The sequence below is a fragment of the Epinephelus fuscoguttatus genome, linkage group LG20 (assembly GCF_011397635.1).
Source record: "Epinephelus fuscoguttatus linkage group LG20, E.fuscoguttatus.final_Chr_v1".
Taxonomy (NCBI): Eukaryota; Metazoa; Chordata; class Actinopteri; order Perciformes; family Serranidae; genus Epinephelus; species Epinephelus fuscoguttatus.
The window spans coordinates 25498184-25512943 of record NC_064771.1 but is presented as its reverse complement, the minus strand read 5'-3'; the positions used below and the strand labels follow the sequence as shown (position 1 = coordinate 25512943).

Sequence of the window (14760 nt, the reverse complement as noted above, 5' to 3'; positions counted from 1 at the left end):
ATGGAAAACACATTTACTAGGCCTGCATTTAAAGCATTAACTTGACATTGGCCCTTAATTGGAAACAGGGAAAACTGAGCAGGGACGGTATTCCCTGATGAATTTGGATTGGATCTGAACTTGGATTTTATTAGGTCAACCCGCAGTCAGGACAACACAGAAGCCCTAATGACCTCCTTTAGTGTGATCACAGAAACACATGGAGAGGAGAGGAGAGAGCAGGCAGGGGAAAAAAAAAACATGCAGAAAGAATACACACCCTTCTCAGTGCTACAGATTTCCTCCCAAACAACAGACGTTTTCAGACCAAACAGTTCTGGGGACTCCCTGAGAGGAACTGTTCACTGGGGAGCTCCCCTGAGAACAAAATACCTTCAAGGGATATTTTTTCTGTTTGCATTGCACCGCCAAGAGGAACACTGACGTGACATAAGCCCGATAGTGGTTGCTGTCAGTACATAGAAATAGTGCGCTACAAAAGATTCTTATATTTTTCTTTGGCGAGTTAAAATCACACTGTATCTCCTAGGGTTGGGTACCATTCACATTTGAACTGGTACTGGTGATAGCGCCAGTATCTGGAATTTGGGCCAGTCCTTAATGGCACCTTTTTTCGGTAAAAAAAAAAAAAAAGTCCAAACTTCCAGCTGCTAAGCAAAAGTGAAGGAAGAGTCTGTGCGATTATAAACCAAAGCAGAGTTTGTCGCTCGCTAGCTTTGTCCAGGGACAGCACACTCTGCTTTACCTAGGTTGCAAATAAATATATTTACCCAGTGCCATTGTAGTGACAGTAATACGCTTGCAGTCTAGACATGGGGTAAGTTACTTTCCCTCCCAGATGCGCGCTCAGGTACTGAATTTTGGCACCGATAGATTTAACGTGAACTGGTGCCAGTAGTACTGACGTATTTCACATCAGTAGCCAACCCTAGTATTTCCCCTGTTGCGTATTTTCTTTGTAGCACCCGGACTTTACTGCCCATCCATTTGTCTGTTTTCTTCCTTTTTTTCCTTCATGACAAGCTGTCGTTCACATTTTGTGTTGTCTGTTGTTTGCAAGGCTAACAGGTTTTTTAAAATGGCAGCTGCCGACGCTGCATTAGCATCATGTGTTCAACCAATCAACGTATACTTACGCCACTCAAAGTTCCTCTTGTGATGGAAGAATGCTCTGAAATATGAGCAACAAAAATCCCTCAAAACGGCATTGTAAGAATTCCTAATCAGAGAGATGTAACTGTACCACACAATGTCAACGTCAAATCAATCATCCCTGTCTTCTTCTTCTTCTACCAGGTATCATCCGTCTGAGTGAGGGCTTCCATGATCGATACCCAGTGGAGGACTACCTGGACTTGTTCGATCAGGCTGCTTACCAAATCCAGGGCAACCTCACAGCCAATGCCAGTGGAAGCCCCGCCCAACCGAACATCATCATAGGTAAGCCAAAGTCACACTTGTGGTAAATAACATATGGTTAGATTTAAAACTAATTATCAGCAATCAGTTGTATTCAGCTTAAATTGAACCTCATAAATTAAATTTCTGAACTGTGCACTGTTTCCCTGTTATCATCAAATTCATGCACTCCTCCTTCCGTTTAAAAACCAATAGTGCAGAGAATGAGCTCAAAATAAATTACTGATGTTAAAAGCAACCGAAAACAAGGCGTGCAAGGGTCAAAACCACAGGATCTGCAATGTGCTGTAAAAGATATTTTGTTGATGCTTTATTTGGATTGGCCATTAATGATAATGAACCACAGTTGCTGCTGTATCTGGTGACAAAAAGGGTTGTGTCACGAGCTGTGGTGCCTTTATAGACTCTGGTATCCCCCCTTTAAAAATTACAAGCCATCGACTTTAATACTTTCCATCCCGTTTGTATCAAGGGCACTAATTTACATAGTTTTAACTTTTAAAGTCTGCCACTCCAGGGATTTATTAGAAGGTACCAGAAGTTTCCTAGGCCGACCCTAACGATCTGAATCAGGGAAAATCCGGGCATATTTTAATGGATGGATTAAAATAAAGCCAATCAAATGCTCTCGTTTCTCTCCAACACATTGATACTTCTCTCTAGCTGATTGTATCACATCTGTTTCTGGAAACTTTTACTCTTTATCAATAATGTAATCTTATAAACTTTACAGTTCGGAGCCAGGACCTTCAGTATTTTAATCAAGTACCTTGTTAAAAGTAAATGTCTAGTGTCTAGTAGGCTACAGCTGTCATTTCAATGTGTCATATTTAATAAACTTTTAAGTAAATATAAGCATTGGATTGGACTTAGCAGATACCCAATAATAAGGACTCGAGTGCAGGTTGGGACCACAAAAAATTTTATCGGGACATCCCTTTTCCAGCACCTGTAATCTGAAAAAAGATAAAGTGAGTAGGGATGCACCGAATATTCGGTAACCAAATATATTCGGCCGAATATTGCAAAAAAACACACATTCGGTATCCGGTGGAATAAGTGAAAAGCAAGGCAGAATAATAACGGCGTGTTTGATGACGCAATCACACAGCGTGCAGTGATGGACGGAGTAAAATGTCGGCAGTGTGGCGATATTTCAAAGTGTTTGAGAGTGATAGAAGAAAAGTGGTTTGCAAAGAATGTAATACTGAACTATCTAGAGTAGTGTTGCAGGGTACACTGCTACCAACGGTAGACCGCGGTACTAAAACACCACCGTACATATGATATGTTGGAGTACCGTAGTACTACAGTACCTCAGGTACCACTACTGTGGGCTAAGTTCAAAGTCCAATCGCAAGAGGGTGAGTGTCCATGCGCCATCCAATAACGGCGCGCGCTGGCCACCTGGCACTTGATATGCCACTGCGGCCATAGTGCTCTGCGGCGCAAGATAACGGCTTACTAGCGATGGAGAAGGCTCCAGGTCTAATAATTTCCTCTTCTTGGTGTCATGACTGCCCAAAAGTACCTGAACAGCCGAGCCGCGGCAGCACACAGGTATGTGACGTGTCAGAGGAAAATATTTCCATTGAAATATCATTGATGTATTATAGAAAAGTGATTTATCTTTTTAGAAATGACAAAAGGCACATCTGCCTATTTTTTGCTGTGGTATCGTGATACTACTCAGAACCGTGATACTTTCACTGGTATCGTACCGTGGGTCCCAATTTTGGTACCGTGACAACACTAATCTGGAGGGGGTTCATCTGTAAAAACTAATGAAAAACTAAACAACAGCATTTGGTATTCTGCACTCGGTATTCGGCCAAGCATTTAATTTTATTCGGCTTCGGCTTCAGCCACAAATTTTCATTTCGGTGCATCCCTAAAAGTGAGACCACCAGCCCCTCGTAATCAACTCAACCCCTAATTGCACTTATATGGGTCAAAAACCTTGCGACAGAATCATACCTATGCAAATGCTGTTTAAATAACTCACTTATAGTAATCAATAGTCCGCTTACAGTGTTCATTTTGGGGGGTTTTCATGCATGACAACACGTACTGTAATTCGATGTTTCTTTACTCCCATGATTCTTTGTCTTGCATTAACCAGTCTGCATCCGGCTAGTTACCTGAGGCTGGTGCTTCTTGCACATTGAAATCATGACGGGAAAAACAAAGTTATTTTCTCTCAATGAACAACTTAGTCTCCTCGAAGCATATGGCAACCCGCCAAAACTGAGCCAACAAGATGCAGCAGCGAAACTTGTTGTTCCTCAGGCTATCTTGTTTACTGGTAGTGTACTCAAACAACAAGAAACAGCCATGGCTGCCAGTAATGGAGACAGAAAACCAGGGAGAAAGCACCTGTGGTTTAAACCGCTCTCAACAAGTGGATCATGCCCTCGATAAGGGAAGACGCAGAAGATAAACAGCATTCATTACTTTATATTCATGGAATAAATATACACATGTCAATAAGATAGTTGTCTGCATGACAAATAAAGAGAAAAAAAGGCCACTATACAGAAAGCAGTTTCCATTGTATCAACATAAATCTGAGGATTAACTGTAACCCAGAAACTAAACACCACACACAGCTTTTCAGACCAAGCAAGCAAAGCACAGCATCATGTGAGACCCTTTGGGTGACACGCTATGACAGGAAGCTGCTCATCAGCATTAGTCTATTCCAATGAAAGCAACTCTGATCTATTTCAGGACGATTATAAAGAATTACATAGATCAAGCAAAGAGATACAAGTGATTGCATGTTAAACAGTCTACAATCTCTCGAATCAGATCTGCAGGTGGTTTTGGTTGCGCAAACATTTCCTGTTCAGCGTAATCTCTGCCTTCCTGTTTTGTCTAAATGTCATATCATGTCAGAATGACCTCCCTCTGCTGAATCATATTGGTTACTCAGGTCATGTATCAGCGCTGTGATCTGCGTGAGGAACGTGGACTGACAGTACTCTGTGCCCTCGTCAGGCTGCAGCCAATAGCGTTTGGCTCGGGGAGACCTGACACTTGCCTGGAACTTCACTTGTAATCTCGCCTGCAATATTACAAAGCTGCTATTAAAGCAGCAGGTAGCGAGGCTGAAGCGCAGAGCTGCTCTGTAGCAGCCACTCTCACTCCAGCGAGTGACGGTGATTTTTAAGAGAGCCAGTGACTCAGCCCTAGGCTCCAACAGCTTAATAATACTGGACTTCCTTCTGCTTCACTTAGCCACTTCACTGAAGTGCCGTATAAAGGAATCATTGTTTTTTTTGTGTGTCAGGACAGCAATAATATCCGCAGCGGGGTGGAGAAGTCTTACAGACCTCCGTCCTCTATCTGCATATCCTGCTCCCAGCGCCTCTGCTTCCATCTGTCTCTGTCTTTTCCCCTCATCCAAACACAATCTCAAAGAACTGCTCAGCTGCGAAGAAAAACTGATTTAAGTTTTCAACAATAGCCTTTTCAAACTGGACTGAGTTGCTGCATTGAGCGCAGCTTAGCATGCCGCCCTGTTTTGTTTCCCTCTTTAAATAAGTAATCCTTGTAAGGAGGGGGAGTGTGCCAAAGCTCCACTCAGTATTCACACCATGCCCTGAGAGAGCCCAGCAAGGTGCAGGCCTGTGGCCAGAATCTTGGGCCTTCTGACTCTCTTCAACCGTCGGCCAACACCAGAGGCACGCCGGTCTGGCTCCGCCATTTGTTTGCCCTATTACGTCCTCTCCCCACGGAGCAAAATAAGCCCTTTTAATGGACACTGAGACCTTTAAATAGACTTGATCACGGTGTGTATCATTTCAGGCATAACTGCATTAGCAGTGATCCTGTTTCACTCTCGCCGCTGTCATCGCAGAAAATAGGCCCTGGCTATCCTTCCTTTCTCCGAGGAAGGGAAGCAGATAAGGCCCGTGTTGTGTTCCTTCCAAATACATCACAGCTTCACTTCACAGATAAGAGGATAATGAAGGCACAGACAGCCTAATGAATCCTGGATATCATTTCTCAGCGCAGCCTGATAAAGTTTCTGCTCTCAAATTGTTTGAGAAACGATGTCCTCTGACTCGTTATGAGCGCCAGTGCTGTCACTGTGCGGATTGCAGTCTTTCCACAATTTTACTCACAGCTGGAGATATAATTGCTCTGGCTTTTTTTTTTTTTGCACTTGCTTTGGAATCCCTCATTTTATTGACTTGTTGAATGTGTGTTGGGAACATGCTGTGTCTGTTAGTTACAGCCTCGATTCAAAGGCAATTATACAAAGAAGCAACAAACTTCCATTTGTGGCTCATTACTGCGTGTTTCTCTGACGGAATTAATTGGGGGATTTATCTGTTTATACTAATTACTTACAAAAATGATCGAAAACAGATAGAACAATAACACTGTAGGTGAATACTGGATCTTATAGATGACATATAAACAAATAAGCTATGCAAACACTGAGCATAAGAGCTTTGAGGGAGTTTGAAGCATAATCGGTACATTACTGTCACAAGAGAGTCTTGTTTACCATTAAATAAATTGTAAGCGTTTTTTTAAATCAGGAAACAACTTCAAAGGCATTAGGGCATAAAATGCATGTGGACAATGGTTGAAACTAGAGCTGCAACAAACAACTATCTTTATTATCAGAATCTGATGATTATTTTTTTTGATTGTACTATTCATTTTTACTTAATAGTCTGTAAAGTGTCAAAACATAGTAAAATAGTAAATTTTTTGTCACACCAACTGCCTGAAAGCCAAAGATATTCAGTTTAAAAAAATGTAATACATTAGAGACAAGGAAATCCTCACATTTGAGAGCTGAAACCATGAAAAATGAGTTGATTATCAAAATAACTGCGGATCTTTTTCTGTCAATAGACTAATCACCCAACTGACTAGTCGTTTCAGTTGTACTTTAAAAACATTGTTGGTGAAAATGTTAAAAAGTAGAATAAAAAGTATGCATATATTCAACTACAGGCATCAAATGCAACACCAAGAGTGAGAAAAAAGCATGAAAATGTGTCTGTATGTGTTTGTTTTGTTTTGTCTCTGCATAATTATATGATGGTCTAAGCACGTGTTTTTCCTTTAACCACTGTGGGTGTGTTTTGCAGGAGAAGCCAGCGCGTCCACCATGTGGGATAACAACGCCTGGGTGTATTTCTATGACAACACCACAGAGGGAGAGCCTCCCTTCCTTATCCAGGACTTCGTCCACGCCCTGCAGCCTGATGCCCGCTTCATCATCATGCTCAGGGACCCGGTGGAAAGGTGAAAGTAATTTCTGTTTTACAGCCTCTTATTATTGCATATCTGCGCTGAAATGCAATAACAATGCAGATACAGCTTTGACATGCACACCTCCACCTTTGTGCCTCTATCAAAGCTGTTTACACTGCAGATACAGACAGATACTTTTCCTGTTTACAGCAAACAAAAGACCTGCTGTCACAGAAGATGCGTTGCCTTTTACTCAGTCTGGCTGTCACGTTTCATTATGAAGTCTTTATCAGAGTCATGGAGAACCGATGCCTGCAAGGCATTCTGTTTAAACTGGGATTACTTTGTGCTATTAACATTGATTTTTTTTACTTCTGAGAATGTCTGAACATGTTCTCTATAATTGCTTTTGTCCTAATATTGAAATGAACCATTGAAATGCATTATTGATATAACCCCACGTACCTATTTGCATTCCTATTAAACTGCCTTCAGTATAACATCCACAATGAGTATGCATGTTGCAATGAAAAATTATTCTCAGGATCAATATATTTCACTATATCATGCAATTTTTATGCTCAGTCCAAAGATTTCATATCCCGTATTCCCTTTTAGTCGCCCATCATTGATATCTCCGGCTGGAGATGAATGCAATCTGTTAAAACGTTGTCATAAGCTGTTTTTAATGACCACTTATTCGAATATAGTTCATCCAGTTCTATGGAAACTGAGCTCGTAGAGAATAACCAATCCTGCATCATTCCAATGGCAATCACTTACAAAAAAAGATATCAGTGCAATAGCCATATCCAGTCCAGTCAAAGAATGACTGCACAGTTATATTTCGAGTCGTTAAAGATAAACTATGCAGCATTTCCAAAGAAAATCAATTCATACAGAAGTAATCCCTCTCAATCTTCACTTATGACCAACTAGAAGAGTATGGCGATGTATTTTTCTGCAGAGACTCTGCCCTTTGCCTGTACTTTCCTTTTTTCGCCCTATTTTCTCTGTGTTTAGGACATTTAAGGGTGTGTACCGCCATAGCACTTGGGTGAGGTAGCGACCAGGTGCCAGACTGCAACCAGAAGGTACCCAAGAGGCAAAGAAAATGCAAATATAGCGAGGCAAAATGGCAAACAAGTGTGAATCTGTGGTCAGCTTTAAGTTCTCAAGATCAAAATTTCTCTCATTTTTTGTGGAAATACTGGAAACTTTTCTTACAATTCAGGGAAACAGTGATCACCACCGATGTTAAAGGGGCAAAAAGCGAAATCGTTTCACCGCTAGGTTTGCTGTTGTGCACTGCCTGTAGACCAAAACAAAGTGTGTCATGAGCCACACCTCCCTCTACCTCTGCTGCCGGGCTACTCACCTAACACAACCGTAATGCCTGAGCCATTGCTGGGACCGAGCCGCTAATAACTCAAGCTCCGGACATTAACCCATGCTACGATTGTAACATTAAATTTAATTGAATCGACATAGCGACATGTGCCTAATGTTACTGTAACACTAATTAAAACAGACATTTGACTTTATGTTGTTACTTAAGTTACCTGCCCAGGAGAAGAAGAGCTAGCTCCGAGTCAAATTGTAGCCCTTCTAGCTCCCGCAGTGCTCTCCACCTTGGAAATGCAAGGCCAATGTTAATCCGGGTTCTGTCCCTTTCTTTATCTGACAACTTCTTCGCCAACGACCGTTATTTCTTTAGAGGTAATGTCGGATCCTGGTCGTCTTCAGGTGAACATTTCGTTCCACTCTCTGCCATTTTTCGGAGAGCAAGAGGTCCGCAGTCGTTTATAATGTAATGTTATAGATAATTGTTTTATGTGTTTTAATGTGTAGGTGTGTAAATGTTTTCAAAGACATTTATGTTGAAATAAAAATACCTACAGGTAGTTATGTTTCCTTGTATTAATACGTATGTTTCCTTGTATTAGTTTGCCCTCTTGTGGACATAATGCGGAAAAAAAAAATATTCGAATGCTTCGACCCTATGAGTTATTTTTAGAAGGAATATTCGAACGTCATTTTTGAGCAATTCTGACAGCCCTAATGACGTCATGCTATACTCCAGATGAAACTACATCTAGTTCTTCACATAGCGATTTTTTTAATTCCTTCAATCTAGAAATGATGAATTTCCGCTTATTGCCCCTTTAATGCAGGAAACAGATTTTTGATGCAAGACAAAATATGGGAAACAACATGTTTAAACCATTCGTGTATAAAAGAAAACTAGATGCAGTGTTGGAGGCAGGGCCTGTCCATTCCTGTGAAAGTTGCTCATTGGCGCATGAAGCCAAAACTGGATCTTCCGTATTATTGGGCTTGTAGAGCAGGTGCACCAGAAAGTTTCGCCGGCCGAGCTAGGTAGTTCTGGTTTAGCTCTCTGCTAACTTGAATAGGGATAAAATGACTTGTTCTTTGGGCTCTTATAGACTTTCAAAATGCTCTCGGACTGAATGGATCAAATCCTGATAGTGAAACGTGTTTTTCTTTGGGGGTTGTGATGCTACAAAGAAAATTATCCAATAATTTACAGTCTATTTCACAATGCAGTTCTATAACAAAAAGTTCTTTTGGGCCCAATGGTATCACGTGACAGAGCTGGAAGTTATAGTAACATGGTTTGACCACTATGTCAAATTGGCTTCAAAGTCTGGCACACTTCCTTGGGGCTTGATTTAAACTGGCTTCATCTGTACTGTGGTTTTGCTACCACTAGATGGCACAATAAAGTGTCCACGGATGAGGACAACAGGTCTATAGTAAGCAGAATTAAGTTTAAGATCAAGTAAACCCAAAGTGTAGTGTCCTTAAATGAGGACAAAGGATCTCAGGAGGGTATCTGTGAAACCCGAAAACAATGAGTCGTATGTCCTCTTTTACAAAAGTGAAATCTTAGGATCTCATGTTCAAATGTTTACAGAGCATCTGTGTTGTCTTTCAGGCTCTACTCTGACTACCTTTATTTTGGTATCGCCAACAAGTCTGCGGAGGATTTCCATGAGAAGGTGTCAGAGTCGCTGCAGTTATTCGAGGGGTGCCTTACGGAGTACACAATGCGCTCCTGTGTGTACAACACTACCGTCAACAACGCCATGCCAGTGAGTGTGCCCTCCCTCCCGCTTTTGTTTCTCGGCCCGGCAGAAAACCGCAATTTAGCTACCAGCGTATAAGCTGGTGGGAAGAAAGAAATAGAAAAAGAAGTGAAAAAGACAGATGGAGTGAAATCCACACTTCATTAGCACATGCTAAAGCTTGCAGGGTGGACTTTATGAAAGGATCTGGCAACAGTGTTAAACCACCGAGCAGAGCAGCATCTAGAGCCTCTCTTTGTACAAGAAAACCAAGTTTACCAGTAGTGTGAACTTCCTTCTTTTGCACAAAAAAAAGACTTAGCGTTAGAGACTTAGAGTTAGCCAGTGCAGGGCCTCAGTGTTGGGCCCCTGGCCAGCTTTTCCCACAGTGCCCTGAGGCAGACTGGCTGAGAGAGGGGAGGAGGAGACCGTCCTTTTTTGGCTCCCCCTCCAGGCTGCCTTGTACTCAAAAGGTCCTCCTCTCCAACTGCCACTGACAAGCTTTATGGCCCTCTGGGAGCATGCTCACTCTCTGCCACTGGCCTAATTGTCCATCCACTAATATCTCCTCAGAGTTATTAGACCATGTGAAAAGCATTACAGCTGTCCTTACAGCGGTCTCTCATGCCTGTGGCTCCTCGATAAAAGTTTTAGTGCACAGATTAGAGTCCAGGGAGAAAAGAGGAATAAACACCAGCATGAGAACACAATTGGCCTTCACTGTTGTACCAAATTGATTTAACAAAGGAAGAGTTGCTGGCCTGGCTTGCAATCATTTATTCTGAATGGCCTTTCAGTTTTGCTAAAGAGGCACAAGGACACAAAGATAATTCCTTTCCGAGTAACAAGGTATTTTGTTTACACCCACTGTTCTGCAATAAACTGTCACATCTATCTAAAAATCCATTTCAGCAACAATTAGGCTACCTGCAAATGCTCTGGTGAAATCTCACAAAAGATCAGCAGCCAATCTATTTTCAGGGATATTTTTAAATTAATTTTGTGATATTTTAATTTACAAAGTGTCAAAAATAGTGAAATGCACCCATCACAGGTTCCCAGAGCCAAGGTGACATCCTCAAATTGCTTGTTTTGTAACACCAAGTGTCCAAAGCCCAAAAATATTCAACTTTCAGTGCCTGAAAATCAGAAAAAAACAACTCAGTTTAACAACAACCCAATCTCCAGAAAATACTTGGTATTGTATGTTTCTGCAGACCACAGATATGTTACATTTACACTTTACTATGTGGCAGATGAAAGTTCACACTTCAACAATGCTGTGGTTAACATGTGGTTAGGTTTAGGCACAAAAACAACTTGGTTATGTTAAAAAAAAAAAGATTGAAAATACCCAATTTTGCAGCCACAATCTGGGCAGAAAAAGCAGAATGTCTCTATAAAAAACATCTGCAAAAAGCAGTGCCAGTGGGTCACTACAAAACACTTACGTTTGGAGCCTTAAAAGCCAACTGAAACATAACAAGGTTGCTTCAAAACACCTACAACTGGAGTCCAAAAATCTGCTGAAAAAACACCACCAAGTTGCTACAAAACACCTACATTTGGAGCCTAAAAAGCTACTGGGAAAACACCCACAGGTTGCTGTTAAACACCCACGTTTGGAGCCTAAAAAGACATTAAACCCACTGACAAGTCGCTACAAAACACTTATGTTTATAGCCTTAAAAGCCACTTGAAACATAACAACAAGGTTGCCCCAAAACACCTACATTCGAGCCTAGAAACTGCTGGAAAAACACCAACAGGTTGCTACAAAACACCCATTTGGAGCCTAAAAACTGCTGGAAAGGCACTGACAGGTTGCTACAAAACACCCATATTTGGGGCCTAAAAAGCCGATGAAAACACACTGACGAGTCGCTACAAATATCCACGTTTGGAGCCTATAAAGCCAATGGAAACCCTCTGATGGGCTGCTACAAAACACTCAGGTCTGGAGCCTTGAAAGCCAATTGAAATTTAACAAGGTATCCACAAAACCCCTGCAATTCGAGCCTAAAAAGCTTGTGAAAAAACAAACAGGTTGCTACAAAACACCCATTTGGAGCCTAAAAAGCTGATGAAAACACATTGACGAGTCGCTAAAAACACCCACGTTTGGAGCCTAAAAAGCTAATGGAAATTTAACAACAAGGTTATGACAAAACACCTACAATTGGAGCCTAAAAAGCTGCTGAAAAAACACCAACAGGTTGCTACAAAACATCATATTTAGAGCCTAAAAAACTGATGGAAACACATTGACAAGTCACTGCAAAACACCTCCGTTTGGAGCCTATAAAGCTGATGGAAACACAGCAATGACTCGCTAAAACACAACTGTTTTTGTTGTTTGTTGGTCTCAAACAGTGGTCAGCAGCTTGGCAGGCATCTTGTGAAGGTGACACACCATCCACCATCCCCTTCACCTTCCTTTGACAAAGTCAGCTTATATATTACATCACTTTAGAAACATTAAAATGATAATATGAAATATACCAATATAACATTTGTGGTTTGCAGAAATGTGAAATGCCAACATTTTCCTCTGGCAACTGAACTGTTGAGAGAGTAGAACGGGCAAATGTTAATCATTTTTTAATTATACAATTCACAAAAAGGGTGAAACAAAATACAACATCATGTAAGGGTATATAATAAGTATGTGTTCCACTTGCAGTTAGTGATGCAGCTTTCTGATTCTAGAGGAAACTCCTTTCTCAGATCCCTGAGTCACTCACACCACATGATACCAGCACGTCTGTCCACATACCCACACGGTGCCTACAGTAGCATTACCCAGCCGTACGCAGGAGGGAAGATGAAAGAAAAAGCTGGTTGAATTCCCTCCCTTCCCTCCCTCCTTCTGTTCATCTCCTCGAAGAAGTTTAACAATGCATGCACCCCTGTGTCCCCTTCACTAAGGAGGAAGTTTCTTGGATAGAGCTCAGTTATCTCACATTGATTCTCCTGTTCTGTATCCTCAGGTCAGGCTGCAAGTTGGCCTGTACATTGTGTACTTAATGGACTGGCTGACCGTCTTCAGCAGGGAACAGATTCTGGTCCTGAGGTTGGAAGACCACGCTTCTAATAGGAAATACACAATGCACAAAGTCTTTGATTTCCTCAGCCTGGGTGAGTGAGCAACACATCCCAACATGTGACCTTGTCTGTGAGCGCACTTATCACTAAAAACAAGTAGGGATATATAATGTTAAAAGCATGTGTTTAAGCCACAAATGCTTGCATTTAGAGTTAAAAGAACTCAAGGGGCATAATGAGGGTTTTCTGCCACCATGTTAACAAAGAGCAGTGCATGTACTGCATTAGAAAATTATGTTGATTTTGAAGTCGTGAATAGCCGCTAGCGTAGAAACGAAAATTAAATTTCCCTCAGATACAGTTCTGAACTTTCTTACACCTGCTATACTTTCAGTATCAGAGATGCCAACCTTTCCTTGGGGCATACAGTAGATATATGGGTATACATGTGACAGTCAAATACAGTTTTACCCTGTAGTCTGGAAGCCCCCTTTCTCTCTGGTTCATCCCACATTTTAATTGCCCCACAGCTTAGACTTAGCTCTTCAAAGAGCTGCCAAGATGTGATTACCTCCCATAGCGTCAAATCTTCTGCTCAGAGCGCTGCTGGTACACAGTGACATTTCAGAGTCCTTTACTGTATTTTTGTTCCATTTGTTTAGCGCTGCGGCAAAATTTGAAGTGGCCCAGAATAAAAGAAGGGATGTAAAAGGAGTGTTTGTGTGTGTGTTTGTGTTTTACAGGGCCGCTGACAAAAGAAAAGGAGTCAGAGATCACAAGGAGTCCGGCGTCAAACACCAGGAGGCCGGCTGACAAAAACCTGGGACCCATGCTGCCCATCACTAAAGAGATCCTGCGGGATTTCTACACGCCATTCAATGAGAAATTGGCCAAAGTGCTGCGCAATGACTCCTTCCTCTGGGAGAATAACTCTAAACTCTGAACAACCCATCTCCCTTTTACTTCAGTAAAAAAAAAAAAGAAAACCACTGACGTGTCAGCCAGCCCCGTTCGTTTGAGCTCCATCTCTCTCAAGTGCCCATGAAAATCAATGTTTTTTCCTTTCTTAATTTAAATTATTTTCTAAGTTATAAAAGCAGAGATGAATCAAAGATAGAAAATAGCACAAGAGAGTGTGGTGATTTTGTGTGTGTGTGTGTGTGTGAGTGAGACAGAATGCGTGAACACAAGAGAGAAAGAGATGTTGGCAGGTCTTTATTGTTTTGTTTTTTTGTGACCAGATGTACAAAATTAAATAGTGAATTCAAAGATATTAAAACTGTGTTGTCTTTTTAAGTCTGGTTTGATTAATTAAAAGATAGACCGCCACACAGGACTGAAAGAATGATAGCGCTCGTCCTTTTTGTCCGATACAGCTGGAATACATCCAAGCAGATAAAAGACTTTGTGCCTTGATCATAATTCAGTCTCCCATGTGTACCTCTACTGTATTTATACACTGAGAACAAGCTCACTGAATAGAGAGGATTGTAATCAGAGCACAAGTTTAATGAAACAACACCACCCTCTACTGGAATCCACATGTAGTTGCAATCTTTAAAATGCCCCCCCAACACCAAAGGCTGAAAATAAAAACATTAAAAACAGAGCACTGGCACTCACAGATACATTTTTGTAATTCAATGTGGGCAAAAAAAAACAAAAAAATGAATGAATTTCAGCTCTAAGCCACTGTCAGCATGATCAGTAGAGCTGCAACAATTTGTCTATTAATCAATCAAAAATGAATGGCCAACTATTTCATAATTAGACACACTTTATTGATCCCCAAGAGGAAATTATTACAGTAAGAATAGAGAATTAAAACAAGTAAGAATATGAGTATTAAGTAACGTGTGTAAATATAAAGCAAAATAAAGTAGAAATGAAATGTGCATTCAAATAAACGTAAAATGTGCATTATGCTACCATGTTTAACACTAGCACTTAAGATATAAAAATCAAAATATTGAAATAAAATATATAT

General features: G+C 41.1%; 1 protein-coding gene across 2 annotated transcripts in view; it reads left to right on the top strand.

Annotated features, from left to right (window-relative positions):
• Positions 1-14052, top strand: part of LOC125881109 (carbohydrate sulfotransferase 15-like) — a 59634-nt gene extending 45582 nt beyond the window's left edge. For both annotated transcript variants that reach the window (XM_049564119.1, XM_049564120.1), the window contains exons 4-8: positions 1297-1440; positions 6534-6690; positions 9599-9755; positions 12719-12866; positions 13517-14052. In XM_049564119.1, coding sequence (XP_049420076.1) covers positions 1297-1440; positions 6534-6690; positions 9599-9755; positions 12719-12866; positions 13517-13716 — 806 coding nt within the window. In that variant the 3' untranslated portion in view covers positions 13717-14052. The remainder of the gene's footprint in view (positions 1-1296; positions 1441-6533; positions 6691-9598; positions 9756-12718; positions 12867-13516) is intronic.
• Positions 14053-14760: the final 708 nt, after the last annotated feature.